Source organism: Equus przewalskii, chromosome X, assembly GCF_037783145.1.
Source record: "Equus przewalskii isolate Varuska chromosome X, EquPr2, whole genome shotgun sequence".
In the NCBI taxonomy this organism is placed as follows: domain Eukaryota; kingdom Metazoa; phylum Chordata; class Mammalia; order Perissodactyla; family Equidae; genus Equus; species Equus przewalskii.
In genome coordinates, this window is record NC_091863.1 from 65,865,901 (window position 1) to 65,888,749 (window position 22,849).

General features: G+C 35.6%; 1 protein-coding gene across 4 annotated transcripts in view; it reads left to right on the plus strand.

Moving 5' to 3' along the window:
* LOC103566226 (uncharacterized) overlaps positions 1 to 22,849 on the plus strand; it is a 396,238-nt gene that overhangs the window by 367,948 nt on the left and 5,441 nt on the right. For all 4 annotated transcript variants that reach the window (XM_070603400.1, XM_070603403.1, XM_070603401.1 and 1 more), the window contains one exon: positions 18,959 to 21,564. In XM_070603400.1, the coding sequence (XP_070459501.1) occupies positions 18,959 to 21,564 (2,606 nt within the window). The remainder of the gene's footprint in view (positions 1 to 18,958; positions 21,565 to 22,849) is intronic.

Below are 22,849 nucleotides of genomic sequence, written 5' to 3' on the forward strand. Positions count from 1 at the left end.
AAAGGTGAGCAGAGAAATGGGAATTTAAGCTCTACGAGGAAGGACTTGAGGACATTAGCAGGGGTTATAGTGAAAACACGGTAGGATCAATGTATTTTAGGACCCAGTGGTGAAGAAGGACTTTTGGAGTCAGGTAGCTATAGGGGTATTTGAAGGTCAAGATTTTTTTATCAATAGAGAGAAATAATAGCATGTTCGTATGATGATGGAAATACAAAGGATGATCCAGGAGAGAAGGAAACATTAAAAATGTAGGAGAAAGAGGGAAAATTAAAGTAGTGTCCTTGGAGAGGCAAGAGAGAGTGGGAACCTCTGCACAAGTGGATGAGTCGGTTTTAGTTGGAAGCATAAATATGTTCATTTTTAACAATGAGGGAAAACAAGGCACGTAGATGCAGATACTAGTAGGTTTGTAGATGTGGTAGTGAGAGCTTGTGAAGTTCTTTTCTGATTTTTGCAGTTTTCTCAGTGAAATGAGAAGTAAGATCATCAGCTAAAAATGAGTGTTAGGATCAGGTATAGGAAACTTGAGGGCAGAGCAGAAGGTATAAAATAGTTTGCTAGGAGACTAGAAGAATGAATGGACTTAGAAAATGTAGTATGATTTTTGAACTGCATTTTGGGCCCAACTGAAATTTTTGGCCATAAAAATGAGGCTAGTCAACATGGCTATAGGTTTCTCCTCAGATACATTCAGCTGCATAAATGCAGGCATGGAATAGGCACGTATTTGAATTTAAATAGGGTTGGGGTTTTACCAAGGAAGTAATGAAAAGAGGAAGGGCAAAAGAATTAAGGATTTATGCAAGAAAGTGAGCATGGAATTTAAGCTGGATTGAGGAAGGATGTGAAGACATTAGGGGATTATAAAAAGTGAAAACATGATAGGGTCAAAGTATGTTAGGCCCCAGTGAGGATGAAGGATTGTTGGAGTCAGGTGCAATATTTTTGTACAGTATGATCCTTGAAAAGACATACATTGTGGAACACTATATAGCAAAATGTTATCAATATTTTTATATGAGCAATTAAATTATGGAGGATTTTATTTTCCTCTTTTTGTTACTTGCGTTTTTTTTTTTTTTCTTTTAAGAGGTATACTGCTGATCAGTTTGGGGAAAGCAGACATGGGGAGATAGAAAACTTAGAAAATCATGATCCCTGGTCTATTTCTTCTAAACATTTTCTGTTTTTCTACTCTAGGCGTACAACAATTCTTTTGTACTTTTCTATTGAGGAAAAATTCACATTACATAAAATTAACCATTTTAAAGTATACTATTCATTGATATTTAGTACATTCACGTGTTCTGCAACCATAACCTCTATCTAGTTCCAAGATATTTGCATTATCCCCGAATGAAACCCTGTATCCATTACATAGGCATTCCCTATTTCCCCACTGCCACCTCCCCAGGCCTAGCAACCACTAATCTGCTTTCTGTATCTGTAGATTTGCCTATTCTGGATATTTCTAGATAGGAAATGAAATCATAGAGTATGTGACCTTGTGTGTCTGGCTTCTTTCATTTAGCATAATGTTTTTGAGATCCATCCACATTGTAGCATGTATCAGTATTTCATTCCTTTTTATGGCTGAATAATATTCCATTGTATGTACATTCCACATTTTGTTTATCCATTCACCTGTTGATAGACAATTGGATGGTTTCCATGTCTTGTCTATTTTGAAAATATATATATATATTATATTATATATATAATATATATATTATATATATAATATATATATATATTAGTGGCAATTCTACATATAATTTTTGAGGAACCTCAAAACAGTTTTCCACAGTGGCTGTACCATTTTACATTCCCACTACCAATGTGTAAGGGTTTCAATTTCTCACCAACACTAGCTATTTTTTTTTATTTTAGCCATCCTAGTGGATGTAAAGTGGTATCTCATTGTGGTTTTGATTTGCATTTCCCTAATGACCAGTGATGTTGAGCACCTATTCATGTGCTTGTTGGCCATTTGTGTATCTACTTTGAATAAATGTTTATTCAAGTCATTTGTCAACTGTTTATTGGGTTAATTTTTGTGGCTAGATTGTGTATTAGGTTCCTAGGTCTGCCACAACAAAGTGCCACAAACTGGATGGCTTAGAACAACAGACTTATCTTACAGGTCTGGAAGCTAAACACCCAAAATCCAGTTGTTGGCAGGGCCATGCTCCTCTTCACATGATGTTCTGTTTGTGCCTCTTCACATAGTCTTCCCTATATTTGTGTTTATCTCTGTGTGCCAATTTCACCTTTTAACAAAGACACTACTCATATTGGATTACAGCACACCCCAGTGACTTCATTTTAACTTAATTACCTCTGTAAAAACCCTATTTCCAACGAAGGTCACATTCAAGATACTGAGAGTCAGGACTTCAGCATACGTTTTTTAAGGAACACAATTCAACCCATAACAAGTTGTAAGAGTTTTTGTATATTCTGAAAACTAGACCCTCATCAGACACACAAGGTATCCTATAGGTTGTCTTTTCACTTTATTGACAGTGATCTTTCATACACAAAATTTTTAAATTTCAATGAAGTCAAATTTACCATTTTGTTGTTGTTGTTTGTCCTTTTGGTGCTATATATAGGAATCCATTACCAAATGCAAGGTCATAAAGATTTACCCCTTTCTTTTTGTCTAAGAGTTTTATAATTTTCACTATTACATGTAGGTCTTTGATCCATTTTAAGTTAATTTTTGTATGTGGTGTAAGATGGAGGGGACCAGCTTCATTGTTTTGCGTATGGATATCTAGTTGTCCCATCACCATTTATTGAAAAGACTATTCTTTCTCCGTTGATGGTCTTGGCGCTCTGGTCAAAATTCAATTAATTTGTTTATTAGCTTCATTTTTGGGTGATGAAAATATTTTTGACCTAAGTAGAGATGAGGTTGCGCAACATTGTGAATTGGATTCTTTAGGATTTTCTATTATAAGATCATGTCATCTGTGAACAAAGGTAATTTGACTTCTTCCATTCCAATTTGAATTTCTTCTTTTTTTCTTGTCTAGTTGGCCTGGCTAGAACTTCTAGTATAATGTTGACTAGAAGTGGTGAAAGAAGGCATTTTTCTCTTTTCCCTGATCTTAGAGGGAAGTTTTCAGTCTTTAAATATTGAGTATAATGTTATATGGATTTTTTATAAATGCTGTTTATCATGTTGAATAAGTTATTTTCCGTTCCCAATTAGTTGAGTAATTTTATCATAAAACTGTGTCAGATTTTGTCAAATGCTTTCTCCATATTAAATGAGATGAGCATTTTTTTCTTTTATTGTATTGATGTTTGTATATTAGGTTGATTGATTTTGGTGTGTTGAACTGCCCTTCCATTCCTTGAATAAATCCCCCTTGGTCATAATGTACGATTCTCTTAATATGCTATTGGGTTTGGTTTACTAGTATTTTGTTGAGAACTTTTGTGCCTAAATTCATAAAGGATATTGGTCTATAGTTTTCTTTTATTATGATGTCTTTATCTGGCTTTGTCATCAGGGTAATTCTGACCTATAAGACGAGTTAGAAGAGGAGCATTCCTCCTCTTCTAATTCTTGAAAGAGTTTTAGAAACATTGGCGTTAATTCTTTTTAATGTTTGGTAGATTACATAAGTGAAATCATCTGGTCCTGCACTTTTCTTTGTTGGGAGGTTTTTGAGTACTAACTGAATCTCTTAAATTGTTATGGATCTGTTCAAATTTTCTATTTTTTCTTGAGTCAGTTTTTGTAGTTAATGTGTTTCTAGACATTTCTCTATTTTTCTAGGTTATTTAAAAGTTTATGCACACTTGTTCATAGTATTCTCCTATAATTCTTTTCATTTCCATGAGGTCTATATTAATGTACCCACTTTCATTACTAATTTTAGTAATTTGAGTCTTCTTTTATTTTCTTAGTCGGTCTAGCTAAAGGTTTGTCAATTTTGTTGATCTTTTCGAAGACTAACTTTTAATTTCATTGAATCTCTCTATTTTGTTATTCTCTATGTTGTTTATCTCAACTCCAATCTTTATTATATCTTTGTATTGTCTAGCTTTGGATTTGACTTGCTCTTCTATTTCTAGTTCTTTAAGATGTAAAGTTAGATTACTTTTTGAGATGTTTTTTCACTTTGTTTTTTGAGGAAGATGAACCCTGAGCTAACATCTTCTGCCAATCCTCCTCTTTTTGCTGAGGAAGGCTGGCCCTGAGCTAACATCCGTGCCCATCTTCTTCTACTTTATATGTGGGATGCCTACCACAGCAGGACTTGCCAAGCACTGCCATGTCCTCACCCAGGATCTGAATTGGTGAACCCCAGGCCACCAAAGTGGAACATGCGAACCTGACTGCTGCTCCACTGGGCCAGCCATCAATGATTTTTCACTTTTATTGTAAATGTTTACAGCTATAAATTTCCCTCTGAGTATTATAATTATTGTTTTGTGCACTTATCTTTTAAATCATATAGGGAAAAAAGATTTACAAACAAAAAGTACAGTAGTCCTGTTATTTATATTTACATATACAGCTAACTTTACCATTATTCTTTATTTCTTCATATGGCTTTGAGTTACTGTCTACTGTCCATTAATTTTATCCTGGAGGACTTACTCTGGCATTTCTTATAGGACAGGTATACTATTGATGAAATCCCTCAGTTGTATTTTATTTTTTTTAAATTTGAGAATGTTTTACTTTAACTTTCATTTTTTCAAGATAGCTTTGTTGGATATAGAATTCTTGGTTGATTTTTTTTCTTTCAGCACTTTAAAAATATCATGCCAAGCCTTCTGTCTTCCAGGGTTTCTGAGGGGAAATGCACTGCTACTCTTTTATTTTTTTCAGTATATATTCTTTTATTGCTGCATTTTTTCATTCAGTGCCAGCATTTTGAGATTCACTCATGTTGTAATACATATCAATAGTCCATTCTTTTTATTGCCATGTAGGGTTTCATTGTATGGATACACCACAGCCTTTTGGTCTATTCATCTGTTGATGGACATTTGGGCTGTTTCGAGGTTTTGGTTATTAAAGAAAGCTTTTGTGAACATTCTTGGATAAATATATGTATGGACATATACATTCTTTTTCTTTGGGCAAATACCTACTTGTATGCTAGGTATATGTTTAACTTTTTAAAAAAATTTTTAATGAGTTTATGAAGTTTACTCCCTTGTGAAATTTCACTTATACATTGTTGCTTGTCAGTCATGTTGTAGGTGCACCCCTTCACCCTTTGTGCCCACCCCCCACCCCCCTTTCCCCTGGTGGCCACTAATCAGTTCTCATTGTCTACATATTTAACTTCCACATGTGAGTGGAACCATACAGAGATTGTCTTTCTCTATCTGGCATATTTCACTTAAGATAATTCCCTCAAGGTCCATCCATGTTGTGAATGGGACGATTTTATTCTTTTATATGGCTGAGTAGTATTCCATTGTATATATGTATATATATATATATATATATATATATATATATACACCATATCTTCTTTATCCAATCATCAGTTGATTGGCACTTAGATTGCTTCCATGTCTTGGCTATTGTAAATAATGCTGCAAGGAACATAGGGGTGCATGGGATTTTTGGAATTTCTGACTTGAAGTTTTATGGATAGATACACAGTAGTGGGATGGCTGTGTCATATGGAATTTCTATTTTTAATTTTTTGGGAAATCTCCATACTGTTTTCCATAGTGGCTGCACCAGTTTGCATTCCCACCAGCAGTGTATGAGGGTTCCTTTTCCTCCACAACCTCTCCAACATTTGTTACTTTTTGTTTTGGTTATTTTTGCCATTATAATGGGTAGAAGGTGATATCTTAGTGTAATTTTGATTTGCATTTCCCTGATGATCAGTGATGATGAACATCTTTTCGTGTGCCTATTGGTCATCCATATATCTTCTTTGGAGAAATGTCTGTTCATGTCCCCTGCCCATTTTTTGATCAGGTTGTTTGATTTTTCGTTGTTGAGTTGTGTGAGTTGTTTACATATTATGGAGATTAACCCTTTGTCAGATATATGACTTCCAAATATTTTTCTCCCAATTGGTGGGTTGGTTTTTTGTTTCAATCCTGTTTTCCCTTGCCTTGAAGAAGCTCTTTAGTCTGATGAAGTCCCATTTGTTTGTTCTTTCTATTGTTTCCCTTGTCTGAAAAGACATGGTGTCCGAATAGATCCTTTTGATACTGAGGTCAAAGAGTGTACTGTCTATATTTTCTCCTAGAAGCCTTATGGTTTCAGGTCTTACCTTTAGGTCTTTGATTCATTTTGAGTTTATTTTTGTGAATGGTGAAACAGAATGGTCAATTTTCATTCTTTTACAAGTGGCTTTCCAGTTTTCCCAGCACCATTTGTTGAAGAGACTTTCTTTTCTCCATTGTATTCCCTCAGCTCCTTTGTCGAAAATTAGCTATCCATAGATGTGTGGTTTTATTTCTGGGCTTTCAATTCTGTTCCATTGATCTGTGCACCTGTTTTTGTACCAGTACCATGCTGTTTTGATTACTATAGCTTTGTAGTATGTTTTTAAGTCAGGGATTGTGATGCCTGCAGCTTTGTTCTTTTTTCTCAGGATTGTTTTGGCAATTCGGGATCTTTTGTGGCCCCATATGAATTTTAGGATTTTTTGTTCCATTTCTGTAAAGAATGTCATCGGGATTCTGATTGGGATTGTGTTGAATCTGTATATTGCTTTAGGTAGTATGGATATTTTAACTATGTTTATTCTTCCAACCCAGATGCATGGAATGTCTTTCCATCTCTTTATGTCATCATCAATTTCTTTCAGGAAAGTCTTGTATTTTTCATTGTATAGTTCTTTCACTTCCTTGGTTAAATTTACCCCAAGGTAAATTTTTGTTGCAATTGTGAATGGTATTGTGTTCTTGAGTTCTTGTTCTGTTAGTTCGTTATTAGAATACTGAAATGCAACTGATTTATGTAAGTTGAGTTTATACCCTGCAACTTTGCTGTAGTTGGTGATTATTTCTAAAAGTTTTCCAATGGATTCCTTGGGGTTTTCTATAAATAAGATCATGTCATCTGCAAACAGTGAGAGTTTCACTGCTTCCCTCCTTATTTGGATTCCTTTTATTCCTTTCTCTTATCTAATTGCTCTGGCCAAAACCTCCAGTACTATGTTGAATAAGAGTGGTGATAGAGGGCATCCTTGTCTCATTCCTGTTCTCAGGGGGATGGCGCTCAGCTTTTGCCCATTGAGTATGATGTTGGCTGTGGGTTTGTCATATATGGCCTTTATTATGTTGAGGCAATTTCCTTCCATTCCCATTTTGTTCAGAGTTTTTATCATTAATGGCTGTCGGATCTTGTCAAATGCTTTCTCTGCATCTATTGAGATGATCATGTGGTTTTTATTCCTCAATTTGTTGATGTGGTGTATCACGTTGATTGATTAGCAGATCTTGAACCATCCCTGTGTCCGTGGTATGAATCCCACTTGATCGTGATGTATGATCCTTTTGATGTATTGCTGAAATTGGGTTGCCAAAATTTTGATGAAAGTTTTTGCATCTATGTTCATCAGCAATATTGGCCTGTCATTCTCCTTTGTTTGTGCTGTCCTTGTCAGGCTTTGGTATCAGAATGATGTAGGCTTCGTAAAATGTGTTAGGAAGTGTTCCATCCTCCCTAATTTTTTGGAATAGCTTGAAAAGTATAGGTATTAAATCCTCTCTGAAAGTTTTGTAGAATCCCCCAGGAAAGCCGTCTAGTCCTGGGGTTTTATTCTTTGGGATGCTTTTGATTGCTGTTTCAATCTCTTTCCTTGTGATTATTCTGTTCAGATTGTCTGCTTCTTCTTGGCTTAGCTTTGGGAGATTGTCAGAGTCTAAGAATTTATCCATTTCGTCTAGGTTATCCATTTTGTTGGCATATAGTTTTTCTTAGTATTCTCTTATAATCTGTTGTATTTCGGTGGAGTCTGTTGTTATTTCTCCTCTTTCATTTCTGATTTTGTTTATTTGAGCTTTCTCTCTTTTTTTCTTTGTAAGTCTTTGTTAATTTTATTTGTCTTCTCAAAGAACCAGCTCTTTGTTTCATTGATCCTTTCTACTGCCTTTTTTGTTTCAATAGCATTTATTTCTGCTCTGATTTTTATTATTTCTCTCCTTCTGCTGACTTTGGGCTTTGTTTGTACTTCTTTTTCTAATTAAGTTAGGTGTACCTTGAGATTGCTTATTTGGTATTTTTCTTGTTTGTTAAGGTGTGCCTGTATCGCAATGAATTTCCCTCTTAATACAGCTTTTGCTGTATCCCATATGAGCTGGTATGACATGTTTTCATTTTCATTTGTCTCCTGACACTTTTTGATTTCTTCTTTAATTTCTTCAATGATCCATTTCTTGTTCAACAGCATATTGTTTAGTCTCCACGTCTTTGTCACTTTCCCAGCTTTTTTCTTGTAATCAGTTTCTAGCTTTATAGCATTATGATCAGAGAAGATGCTTGTTATTATTTCAATTTTTTTTTAAATTTATAGAGGCTTGCCTTGTTTCCCAACATATGGTCTATCCATGAGAATGTTCCATGCCCACTTGAGAAGAATGTGTATTCTGCTGTTTTTGGATGGAGCGTTCTATATATGTCTATTAAGTCCCAGTGTTTTAGCTTTTCATTTAATTCTACTGATTCCTTGTTGTTTTCTGTCTGGATGATCTGTCCAATGATGTGAGTGGGGTGTTGAGGTCCCCTACTATTATTCTGTTATTTTTGATATCTTCTTTTAGGTTTGTTAATAGTTGCTTTATGAACTTTGGTGCCCCTGCATTGGGTGCATAGATGTTTATAAGCGTTATTTCTTCTTGATGGAGTGTCCCTTTGATCATTATATATTGCCCCTCTTTGTCTCTCTTTACCTGTCTTATCTTGAAGTTTACTTTGTCTGCTATAGATATTGCAACACCTGCTTTCTTTTGTTTGCCATTAGCTTGGAGTATCGTCTTCCACCCCTTCACTCGGAGCCTGTATTTGTCATTGGAGCTGAGGTGTGTTTCCTGGAGGCAACAAATTGTTGGATCTTGTTCTTTAATCCATCTTGCCACTCTGTGTCTTTTTAGTGGAGAGTTTAATCCATTTACATTGAGGGTCATTATTGATGTATGAGGCCTTAATGCTGTCATTTTGTCACTTGTTTTCTGGTTTTCCTGCATTCCCTTTTTTTCTCATCCTGTGTGTTTTGGTCTATCCATTGAATTCTGCATTTCTTTATGCTGTGTTTCTTAGATTTTTCCTTATTTATTTTTTGTGTCCCTGTTCTGCTTTTTAGTTTAGTGACTACCCTGAAGTTTGTATTCAGAATCTAGTGCGTAACATAGTCCATTTTCTGATGGCCTCTTATTTCCTTAGTCTAAACTGATTCAGTCCCTTTCCTCTTCCCTCCTAAGTTATTATTCTTATATCTTATTCCAACTTGTATTATGAGTTTGTGGTTAAAGTGACAAATTTCTCTTTGTTTTTGGTGTTTTCCTTCCCTTTATCCTATTGCTATAGTTGAATATTTGCTATCCTATTCTGATTCTATCTATTTGTCTCCTTACTCTGTGTTTTGTGACCCCTTTCTCCCTTTTTTCCTTTTTCAGGTATGAGAGCTTTCTTGAGGATTTCTTGTAGGGGGAGGCTCATGGCTATGATGTCCCTTAGTGTTTGTTTGTCTGGGAATGATTTAATTTCTCCCTCATATCTGAAGGATATTTTTGCTGGATAGAGTACCCTTGCTGAAGATTTTTGTCTTTTAAACTTTGGAATATGTCACTCCAATCTCTCCTAGCTTATAAAGTTTCTGCAGAGAAATCTGCTGAAAGTCTGATAGGGTTTTCTTTGTAGGTTATTATCTTCTGCCTTGCTGCACTGAGTATTCTTTCTTTGTCATTCACTTTTGCCAGTTTTATTACTAAATGCCTTGCTGTAGGTCTTTTTACTTTGACAAATCTAGGAGATCTGAAAGCTTCCTCCACACACATTTCTCTCTCATTCCCTAGATTTAGGAAGTTCTCTGTTATTATTTCTTTGAGCATGCTTTCTGCTCCATTCTCCTTCTCTTCACCTTCTGAGATGCCTATAATTCTTATGTTGCATTTCCTCACTGAGTCAGATATTTCTGGGAGATTTTCTTCATTTCTTTTTAGTCTTAGTTCTCTCTCCTTCACTCTATGGAGCCATTCAACACGTCTATCTTCAATTATGCTGATTTGCACCTCTATGGTGTCCACATGAGCATTCAGGGAATATGTATTTTGTTTTATTTCTTCCATTGTATTTTTCACCTCTAGTATTTCTGATTGATTCTTCTTTATATTTTCAATCTCTTTTGTGAAGTAACTCCTGAACTAGTTGAATTGTTTCTCTATATTTTCTTTTACCACATTGAGTTTTTTGACGATAGCTATTCTGAATTCATTGTCGTTTAGTTTACTTATTTCTGAGTCTTCAGGACATAATTATGTGTAATTATTGTTTTCCCTCTGGTCTGAAGCTTTTATGAACTGCCTGATGCTGGAAGTACAATTTTTCCACATTGTGATATTATTTGTCTGCAGTTACAGCCTATCACCACCAAATGGAGGTCAATAGCCACATATTCTGAGCCCTCCACCTACAACCGAGATGTCACGGCACAGCACGGGTTAGGGGGCACTTTCTCTTGCACACAGACCCGGGTTTCCCTATTGGCTCTCACTATCTGGTTTCCTGGGGTCTTGGCTTGATGAGGTCACCCCATGCAAAAGCTTTCACCCAGTTAGAGGGCTGCCCTCTAGGCTACAACAGTGCTGGGGAGTCCTGGGTGATCCTGTGGGTGCATGACCCCTCCCCCACTATTTCCTTTATGGAGCCTCCCATGGCAATGACTGCAGTCTTTAGGGGAGGGAGCAGAGTTCTCTCTTACCCCATTGCAGCTCCTCTGAAGGGGCCTCCAACCTCTCCACCTTCCATTGTTTGACTGCTGTGGGTCTCTGACCAATCCCTGTGCTATTAGGATATGTTTTGTTGGAATATGGTTGCTCCTATTTGTTATATGTTGGAGGGGAGAGTCCTGGGCATGCTCACTCTGCCATGACACTGATATCACCTCCTACACTGCTGCTCTTATTGAGTATCCCTTATATGTAAGGGATCACTTCTCTCTTTCAACTTTCAAGATTCTCTCTTTGTTTTTGGCTTTCAACAAGTTGATCATCATGTTCTCAGTGTGGAGTCCTTTGAGCTTATCCTGTTTGGACTTCAATGAACTTATTTTTTTGTTAGGAAGATTCGCCCTGAGATAACATCTGTTGCCAATCTTCCTCTTTTTGCTTGAGGAAGATTATTGCTATGCTAACACCTGCGCCAATCTTCCTCCATTCTGTATGTGGAACACTGCAACATCATGGCTTGATGAGTGGTGTGTAGGTCCATGCCCAGGATCCAAACCTGTGAACCCTGGGCTATGAAAGTGGAACATGCAAACTTAACCACCACACCACCAGATTGGACCCTCAGTGAGCTTTTTAAATGTGTAGATTTGTGTTTTCCATCAAGTTTGGAAAGTTTTTGATGATTATTTCTTCAAACATTCTCTCTCCACTTTTCTCTCTTTCCCCTCTCCCACTGGTGTTTCTGTTATGTGTATGTTGATATGCTTCATGGTGACCCATATTTCTTTTAGGCTCTTTTCAATTTTTTTATTATTACTTCACTTTCTCCCACTCAGAATGGATAATCTCAATTGGTCTACCTTCAAGTTTGCTGAAACTTTCTTCTCCCTAGTCAATTCTGCTATTGAGCCACTCTAGTAAATTTTTCTTTTTTGTTATTCTACTTGTCTGCTCCAGAATTTCTCTTTGGCTCCTTTTTCTATTTTATACCTCTTTAGTGATATCTTCTATTTGTTGAGACATCATTCTCTTGGTTTCCTTCAGTTCTCTGTCTATGATTTCCTTTAGCTCTTTGAGCATATTTAAGACAATTGATTCAAAATATTTTTCTTGTAAATCCAGTTCCTGGGCTTCCTCCTATATAGCTTCTACTAATTTATTTTTCTATTATGAATGGACCATACTTTTTTTCTTTTCATGTATTGTAATTTTTGTTAAGAATTCGATATTTTGAATAGTAGAATATGGCAACTCTGGAAATCAAATTCTCCACCTTCCCTGGATTTTATTGTTGCTAGTTGTTGTGAGGTTTTGTTGTTTGATTGGTTAGTGGCTTTTCTAAAGTATATTTGTAAGTTTTGTATTCATTTTCATGTGTGGCCACTGAATTTTGTGTTCCATTACTAAGAGGTCAGCTAGTGTTTTGCCAGTTTCCATAAGATCCTGTAACCAAGGGGGAAAAAAGAAAAAAAAAAAAAACTCTTCCTGTCTTTACCACTTTGCTCTCCCTTGAGACCCTCCTTTAGCATTTAGTCAGATCATTTACAGCATTATCTTATCCTCCACTTCCTGCTTGTGCAGGTCCTGAAAATCAGTGAGGGGTGAAAGCTTAAGGTCTCCTCAAGCCCTATTTTGGTGAACAGCAGACAAGTAGAAGAAGAGAAAAGAATTAGAGGGGCTCAACAGCATATTTGTCTATAGAAAATAAAGAATCAGCAAACTTGAAGATACGCCAGTAGATATTATCTAATTTTCTCAAGTATATCTAGTCTGGACATGTGTGTAGTCTTTTTTTTAAATTGAAATACATTTGACATATAACATTGTGTAAGTTTAAGATGTACATGTTGATTTGATACATTTCTATGTTGCAGTATTCTTGCCAATGTATTGTTAGCTAGCACCACTATAACATCACATAATTATTTCTTTTTGTGGTGGGAATAATTAAGAAGCAGTCTCATAGCAAATTTGATGTTTATAATACACTATCATTGCCTATAATCATTGCATATAATCAAATACAGTATCATTGCCTATAATTGCCTATACTGGGCATTAGATTCCAAAGACTTATTTATCTACTAGTTGCAGGTTTGTACTCTTAAACAACATTGCTCCTATTGCCTCACCTCCCCCATCCCCTGGTAATCACCCTTTTACTCTCCATTTTTACAAGTTCAACTTTTTTTTAGATTATACATATAAATGATACCATACAATATTTGTCTGTCTCTGTTTGACATATCTCACTTAGCATGATGCCCTCAAGGTCCATCCATGTTGTCACAAATGACAGAATTTTATCCTTTCTCATGGCTGAATAATAAGGCACTTAGGTTGTTTCCATATCTTGGCTGTTGTGAATAATGCTGCATTAAACATGGGAGTTATATATCTCTTTGATATGTTGTTTTCATTTCCTTTGGGGATATACAAAGAAATGGAATTGTGAGTCACATGGTAGTTCTATTTTTTGAGGAACCTCTATACTGTTTTCCTTAGTGGCTGCACCAATTTACATTCCCACTAACAGTGTACCAGGGTTCCCTTTTCTCCATATCCTCACCAACACTTGTTATCTCTCATCTTCTTGATGATAGCCATTCTAAGAGGTGTGAAGTGATATCTCATTGTGGTTTGGATTTGCATTTCCCTGATGATTAGTGATGTTGAGCATCTTTTCATGTACATGTTGGCCATTTGAATGTCTTCTTTGGAAAAATGTCTATTTAGCTCCTCTGCCCATGTTTTAATCAGATTGTTTGGGTTTTTATTGTCATTGAGTTGTATGAGTTCTTTATATATTTTGGATATTAACTTCTTATCCAATATATTATTTGAAAATATTCTCTCCCACTCTCTAGGTTTCCTTTTCATGTTGTTGATTGTTTCTTTTGCTGTACAGAATCTTTTAAGTTTGATGTAGTCCCACTTATCGGTTTTTGCTTTTGTTGCTTGTGCTTGTGGTGTCTTATCCAAAAATCATTGCCGAGACCAATGTCAAGGAGCTTTTTCCCTATGCTTTATTCTAGGAGTTTTATGGTATCAGATCTTATGTTTAATTCTTTGATCTATTTCAAGTTAATTTTTGTGAGTGGTGTAAGATAGAGGTCTAATTCATTTTTCTGCATGTGGCTATTCAATTAGCCTGCACCATTTTTTGAAGAGACTATCCTGTCCTCATTGGGTGTTTTTGGCTCCTTTGTTGAATATTAATTGACCATACTTGGTGGGTTTAATTCTGGGCTCTTTATTCTGTTCCATTGTTCTATGTGCCTATTTTTATGGCAGTAACATATTGTTTTAATTACTATAGGTTTGTAGTATAGCTTGAAATCGGGATGTGTGATGCCTACAGCTTTGTTCTTTTTTATGATCACTTTGGCAATCCAGGGTCTTTTTGGTTCCATTCAAATTTTAGGATTATTTTTTCTGTTTCTGTGGAAAATACCATTGGAATTTGGATAGGGATTGTGTTGAATCTATAGATGGATTTAGGTAGCAAGGACATTTTAACAATATTAATTCTTCTGATCCATGAATGTGGGATGTCTTCCCACTTGGTTGTGTCTTTTTCAATTGCTTTCAACAAAGTCTTGTCATTTCTGTTGTACAGATACTTCACTTCCTTAAATTTATTACTAGGTATTTTATTTTTTTATGCTATTGTGAATAGGATAGTTTTATTTATTTCTTTTTCAGATGTCTCATGGCTACCACATAGAAATGCAACTGATTTCTCTGTCTTGATTTTATATCCTGCAACTTTACTGAATTTGTTGATCAGTTCCAAGAGTTTTTTGATTGAGTTTTTGGGATTTTCTATATATAAAATTATATCAATTGCAAGTAATGATCCTTTTACCTCTTCCTTTCCTATTTGGATGCCTTTTATTTCTTCATCTTGCCTAATTGCTCTAGGTAGGACTTCCAGTACCATATTGAATAAGACTGCTGAGAGTAGGCATTCTTGTCTTGTTCCTGGTCTTAGAGGAAAAGCTTTCAATTTTTCACTCTTGAGTACAATGTTAGCTGTGGGTTTGTTGTATATGGCCTTTATTATGTCAAGGTATGTTCCTTCTGTACCTAATTTGTTGAGGATTTTTATCATGAAAGGATGTTATATTTGGTCAAATGATTTTTCTACATCTATTGAGATGATCATGTGATTTTTTATCTTCCATTCTATTGATGTGGTTTATCACATTTATTGATTTGTGTACATTGAACCATCTTTGTATCCCATGGATAAATCCTACTTGGTCATGGTGTATAATCCTTGTATTGTCTTCTTCTATTCAGTTTACCAATATTTTGTTGAGAACTTTTGCATCTTCATTCATCAGGGATATTGGTCTATAATCTTCTTTTATTGTAATGTCCTTATCTGGCATTTGTATCAGGGTAATGCTAGCCTCATAAAATGATTTGGGGAGTATTCTCTCCTCTTCAAATTTTCGGAAGGGTTTGAGAAAGATTGGCAATAATTCTTTAAATGTTTAGTAAGATTTGCCAGTGAAGCCATCTGGTCCTGAGGTTTTCTGTATTGAGAGGTTTTTGATTACTGATTCAATCTCTTTACTCATTTTTGGTCTGTTTAGATATTCTATTTCTTCCTGATTCAGTCTTGATAGGTTGCATGTTTTTAAGAAATTATACATTTCTTCTAGGTTAACTAATTTGTTGGCATATAATTATTCCTAGTAGTCTCTTGTGATCCTATGTATTTTTATAGTATCAGTTGTAATGTCTCCTGTTTCATTTTGATTTTATTTATTTGAGTCTTCTCTCCTTTTTCTTCATTAGTCTAGCTAAGGTTTGTTCAATTTTGGATATCTTTTTGAAAAACCAGCTCTTAGTTTTGATCTTTTCTATTGTTTTTCTTGTCTCTATTTAATTTATTTCCATTCTGATGTTTATTATTTCCTTCCTTCTGCTAACTTTGGGCCTAATTTCTTCTTTATTTTTTCTAGTTTATTGAGGTATAAAGTTAAGTTGCTTATTTGAGATCTTCTAATTTCTTAATATATGCATTTATCACTATAAACTCCCCTGTCAGAACTGCTTTTGAAGCATCCCATCGGTTTTGTTATGTTTACATTTTCATTTGTTTTGAGGTTTTTAAAATTCCCTTTTGACTTCTTCTTTGACCCTGCATGTAGCCTTTTTGATTCTCAAGTATATGTGGGAGTTTTAAAAGTCCTTATTCCACCCATGTATCTCCCTGTGTAACCTCTTCCTTCTCAGGCTTTTTGGTCTGCCTATTGCTTGTCCAAACTGTTGTTTCTGGCCACAGGTTGCTGTGGACAATACTTGTGCATTTGAATGCTTTCAGAAAAAGCTGTCCAGGAAGCTGCCCAGCCATGGGAATGCTCCAAGTTGGGCAAAACAAAGAGAAGTTCTTGCAGCAGTCCATCAGGGAGCTACTAGACAGGTTCAAAGCCACAGCTACAATTCTTTGAGAATAAAGCATATATTGCTCCCTCTCATACTAGCAACATGCACCATGAAGGCAGGCTGCCATCATCATTGCCACCACTGATCTGGGGTTCTGGAAGTTGCTCGTTGAGCAGTTTAAAATGTCATAGCACTCTTTCATTACAAAGCAACACCTCTTTCTTCATCAAGCTTTCCTCTGGTTTTTGTAAGTTTTTGATTTCGTAGTTCTGAAAAGGTTGATCTAACAGCTTTTGCCACCTCTTTACTTGCTTTGTGGAGGGATAGAGTGCTGGAGTGCCTTTACTCCTCCACTTTCAGTGATATCAGTCCTCTTGTGTATGTTAAAAAATTTCATCAGCCACAACAACAACAAAAAATCAAAACTCAATCCTGCAAGTATTCTGATTTCTATATAATAAAATTATATACTTACTGATGTTTTGTTGAAACATTTAGTAAAACAATTTTGAGAATCATGCAGATTTAGGGAATGGAACAGCTTTCAGTAAAAGTAATTGCTGTCTTTTTACTAAGACTATCTTTAAGTTTAGCATCTAACTCTATGCTTACCTGTTGTTAAAGAAATCAGCAAACACCTTTTTTTTCAGTTTTTCTCTTTTCTGCTTTGCCTAGACTACTGACTTAGTATTCTCACCTACCTAAATAAAATGCAGTTATCCCCTTTCATGTGAATATCAAGTCTTTTTTCCAAAGCTAATGATGTGCATAACAATTACATATCATTCAAGCTATCTATTAGCAATTATTATTAATATAATTGTTTCTATGCAGAAATCTACAGTACTAGTAATCTTGCTGTGCCCATAGTTTGTTTTGATGACTTTTTCCTTAAATTATGTTTAAACAAATGCCGCTTCTAGTAACAACATATTTTATGATAAGATTTATTTTCACTCTGTGAAAGCGTGTAGGAAAAATAGCTATTGAACTTCTTGGAACAATAGTATTGTAAACATATATAAATAAAAAACACCTAACATTTTCTCCTTATAATTGAACAATCACATTTTTCCTAACTTTCAGAAAATTAAGAGAATTAACAGAATAGTGTAAAATTGAGTGCTAGTCACTAGTATTATAAGATTCACAAGGAGAAAAAACTAACCCAGCAATCTCTTTACTGAGTTTAAGAATCCTATACACTGTCAATACAAATATACTTCCAATTACTTTCCAGGAAAATTATTTATAATTGTTTTAACACATCCAACTATTATCTTTAATGTGAAAGAGTCTAACAAATAGCCAAATTACATTACTTTTGTTTATTTGTTTCTGTCAGGCTGTAAGGCTTTGTCACTAATTTGTAATAGCATTATATGAATAAAATATATAATACATGCTATTGAAGATCAGCGCCATTAAAGATAATAGTTACCACCTTCCTTTTATATTTGTTGATGCTTGGCTTGGGATAGAAAATTTACATCTGTGCTTCTAGTATTTAATATAAAGCATACCAAGATCTCATGTCTTTTATATTATGTGAGCACCATTGAAGGCTATAACGTTATCAGGGCAACATAATGACATCATGTATTTATAAGAATATGAACTTCTTTTCTTAGAAATAAATCTATGAAGCTATACAGTAAAAATGTTTTGTGTAGGCCAAGTCATATATACCATACCCTCTTGAATACTGTTCAGAATGGACCTACTTAAAGTTGTCTCTTTTGTAAATGCCTAAAGATTATGAGTGTGCAATTAAAAAGTTATTGTAAGGGAAACTGGGTGAGAAGAAAAATCTCCTCTATAAAAAGTCACTATCAATTTCTAAGTGAAAAATACTACCCAGCATTCTTAGACTCTTTTTCAAGTATAGTTTTGTGTTTGATGCCAAAACATGGAGAAAATGTTCTTAGGACCTTGAGGGAATGGTGGAAGGAGGTCTTCTGTGTTTAAAATTAAGTCATGTTGATTTGTATTTTATTTCTGCCTATTTACCTGGAAAATAAGATTGTCTCATAATGACATTTACTGGACTTTTTAAGTTCAACTTTAAAGCTAAGATATTGGACGATGTCTAAATTTCCAGAATCATGTGCCAGTGAGCTCTTGATAGCTCCAGAAATCAGTTCTTTATAATAAATTTATTATCAGGAAATTTTGCAATTTTGACAGCTTAAGCCCAAGGAAATTTTTGTCTCCAAATATGGAGATTGTATAAAATACAGGGATTATATCTTAGGAAAGAATAAATTGCTAGTATCTCCAAAAGCAAAATGAAAAATAAATAATAGAGATCTGTAGTAACCAAGTTGTGTAAAATAAGTTTTATTTTGGCCACGTCATGCCAATGAATTGCTATTTAATGAATTATCTTCTAAAGAGTAAGTTCTCTGAATCTGAATAGTATAAAACTCTCAGATAAATAAATCTGTTTCATTTTTTATGTCTTAAAAAGCTCAAGATAACACCTACTTGAGCAGAAATTTAGGATCATGGCCTCCTTTTGAAATATCACATAGCAGTAACCATCGAAGGAAATGACATTTTTTCCTCTGCAAAGATTTCTGTTGTAATATGAGTGTCAAAGTCAAACTTCACTATCTTATTCGTTATCCTTTCTCATATTTTATTCTTCTCTCTCTGACAGTTTCCAGAAGTCAACTTGTGAGATACCTTACTGATGACAAGATTGTGAGATTCAAAGAGGTATCTCAAGCTCTCACTGACAAGCAAGACTCACAGCAAAAGTTAAAGGAAAAGCACAGCTACGACCTTTTTCCAGACCCAAACACATTCGTGGATAACAAGCATCACAGAAATGTCAGTCACAAAATTTCTTTCTCTAAGAGTCATTGCAAGGACTATAGATATCAGCAAAGTTTTCAGAGTTCTGTGTCTCACGTGAATCCTACTCATCACCTAAGTGCTGAGGAGTACACCTATGAAGTTTCAGCACCTGTCTACCACTCCAACTCCATGAGCCCTATGTCGGCTCTACGCCTTAAGACTCACAGAAGTAACACATATCCTTTGGACACTGGAGCTCCAATATGTTCCAAATGTTTCATGGAAATCGATAATTCTCCTTTTCATAAATGTCTCATCAATTCTGATGATGATTCAGACCCTGACTGTCCTTTACATTTCCAAATTCCTTTGGATTCTAAATATTCTCTGAGTCCCAAATCTATTAAACACTGCAAGACTTTGCAGAACAGCCCCTTATCTCAATCCCTGGATCCTGAGCATCTTGTGGACATCTGCCCTCTACACTGGGGGGACTCTAAATATTCATTAGGTTCAACTTCTTATATACATTGTAAAAGTTGCTTAGCTCTCCAAAATCAAATAGGCTCTACTGTTACCCATACATTTCCCATGAATCCTCAAAATACCATGGGCCACCATAATACCCCTGACCCAGACAATGTTATCAATACTAGCAATGTTGCTGGCCTTGAAAGTGAGGGCACGTTTAACCTTATTGCCAAATTTGAAAATGAGGGCAATACTGACAATGAGACTAAACTTATCAGTGCTGGAAATCTCAAAGATAAGGCCAATGCCAAAGACAAGCCTCTTCTCAAAGATGAGACAGACCGTGAAGATGAGACAGACTCTGAAGATGAGAAAAATCCTGAAGATGAAATAGACTCTGAAGATGAAAAGAGCACCAAAGATAAGAAAGATCCCAAAGATAAGTCTGACCCTGATGACACTGATCCCAAAGATGGCAATGCTGAAAATGATTCAGATGCAAATAATGGGTCTGATCCCAGTGGCGATGCTGACCCTTCAAGTGGAGCTGATTCCGGCAGCGATGGTGACTCTAACAGTGGAGCTGACTCTAACATTGATAATGCCACTAACAATAATGCTAACTCCAAATATAGCACTGATTCTGAGGAGGAAAAACACACCAACAATTCAGACAATGCCTCTGGCCTAGGCAATGGTGTTGATCAGAACTGTACTGCTGAATCCAACAGTGACGCTAATCCAAGCTACACCTCTGGGCTCCAAAATGGAACTGGCTTGGACTACACTTCTGGTTCCAACAATGATGCTGGGCCCAGCAATGCCACTGGGTCAGGCAATGACATTTTCGCCAACAATGGTACTGACCCTAACAATGGACCTGGCCCCAACAACAGTAGATTTGGCCCTAACATCAAAGGATCTGGCTTCCAAAACAATGGCCCTGGCTCCCAAAATATCAGACCAGGTCCCAACAGCTCTAGCCCCAATATCAATGACCTTGGCCCCAACAATAGCCCTGCCACCAACAACAGTAGCCCTGGCTCCAACAATAATAGCCCTGGCCTTAAAAAAGACTCTGACTCTAACCATAATGCCAAGCCTAGTAATGCTACTAGTGAAAACAGTGCCATTAGTCCTAACAAGGATGCTGACTCCTATGATACAAAGACCACCAGTGCTGCTGGTCACAACTATGCAGCTATCCCAAAGTATGACTCAGACTTTGACTATGTCCCAGGATTTATCCATGCACTAGGTTCTAGCTTTGTCATCAGTCCCACCTATATTGCCAGAAACAGCTATGCTGCCAGACCCACCTCTACAGCTAGCACTGTCAATATCACTGACACCAGCAACACCACTAGTTATAGAGGTGTTATTAGCCCTCGCTACAGTGCTGGCACCAACTGTGCCTCAGATACTAACCATGACCCTAGATTTACTCATGTCCTTCACTCCAACTATGTAATCAACCCCAATTATGATTCCATAACTACTCATAATGTTCATAATTCTACTAGTATCAACAATTTTAATAATCTCTCTGAGCCTGAATTGGAAATTGATGCGGATTTGTCTATTTCTAATATTTCTTACGATAACTCTCCCACTTTTTCTGCTGGCCTTAATTGTGCTTCCACTCTTGAAAATCTTACCTCCTCTAAGTTTTCTGATTCATCGCAGCTTGGTAGAAATTATACAATTTTTGATGCACACAAATTTGGTGCCTGGCTCAAAGTCTCTGCTGGCTCCATAGACTCCACTAACTTTCAGCATGCCACTGCCAAGGATATCCTTGATGCCAAGGATTCTGGCTTTTTAAAAGATTTCTCTATAGTCCAGAATCCCGTTGGTATCAAGGGTGCTGCCAGTTTAAATTTCCACTCCAATTCAAATATTCTGCTCCCTAGTTTTGCTATTATAGTAGAAGCTGAACTACCAGATTTGGAGAAGTTTGCCATATCCTCAGGTGCTGTGAATCAGTTTTTTAAGGTAAGTTTATATAAGTATAGATTGTAAATTTCTTCTCCATTTCCTATAATTTAGAGTGTTAGGTCATTGAGCAGGATCATACAATTCCTTTTTTTAAATTTATTTGGATATGCAATCCATGGAAGAGAGGAGACAAGGTGTCCAGTATTACTTCTCCTTTGAGACCTGTAGCCAGCAACATGGTTTTCCATTTGAAAGATCCATCTGCTATACAGCTGACAAACAACAAAATGGCCCTGATTGCGCTGTGGCTGGCTTCTCTACTACTCTATCAGGGGTGCATAGCTCATAACTATAAATCTAATCACAGGCAACCTAGTAATGTTTTACCTACCTCCTCTCACCTATACATGGCCTGGTGTTGTTTCCTTCCCTCTATGTGCGGAGAGAATCAAGTTAAATGAAACTTAAATACCATGGATCAAGACATTTTAAAACAACCATCTCTCAAAAATGCCATTTTATGAAAAAGGCTGCCAGAAATAGCCATGATATTCTAATCTCTCATTTAAAGAAATAGAATTTGAATTACTTTGGTGACATGATATTAGGGAGCAAAGAACCCCAAACCTTTGCTACTTTTGACTTAAAATGTGTTTTATCTTATTTCTCTTGAAAATAAATGAAATTATATTTTTAAATGAGTATTAAATATTTCCTCTAGCACTCTGAATTTGCATGCAAAAACTAAGATTGCTATATGGTTGATAAACTATTTTTTATAGAAACAAATAATATTATTTTTGATGAAACTTTACCAACATGTTGTCATTGAGACATAAGTTCATATACATTGAATTTTAGCCTTGCCATACTTCATTAGACATGATAAACAAATACATTTAATTTGAATTGTAGTATCTAAGTGCGTAAATGTGTAACTTGAAATAATTACTTTGTTTTCTACTAGAATATGTAATTGAATGTAACTGTACTTTTAAAATAAGACATGTAGTCTTATAATCAAAATGAAAGTACAACATTGGTATCTCTTTAATGCTTTTACTTTAATAGAAAACAATTTTGTGATTTTCCCAAGAGACCGCACCTCCCTGGAAACGGTTGTAATTACCTAGTACGGTTTTATAGTTTCTCCTTATGTAAACTTAAGGGTAGTGTTGGCTAATTATAAGTAATAAAAATAATATTGCTAAGAGACAATCCTTAAATTAGAAAAAAGAAATGTTTTCCCCAGTTGTCTTTCACAAATGAACTTTTTCAGTAGTCTGAAAGCACTTAAAATGTTTTATTTTATAGCTTTTGTGTTTCTGGGTTGAATGAAAAT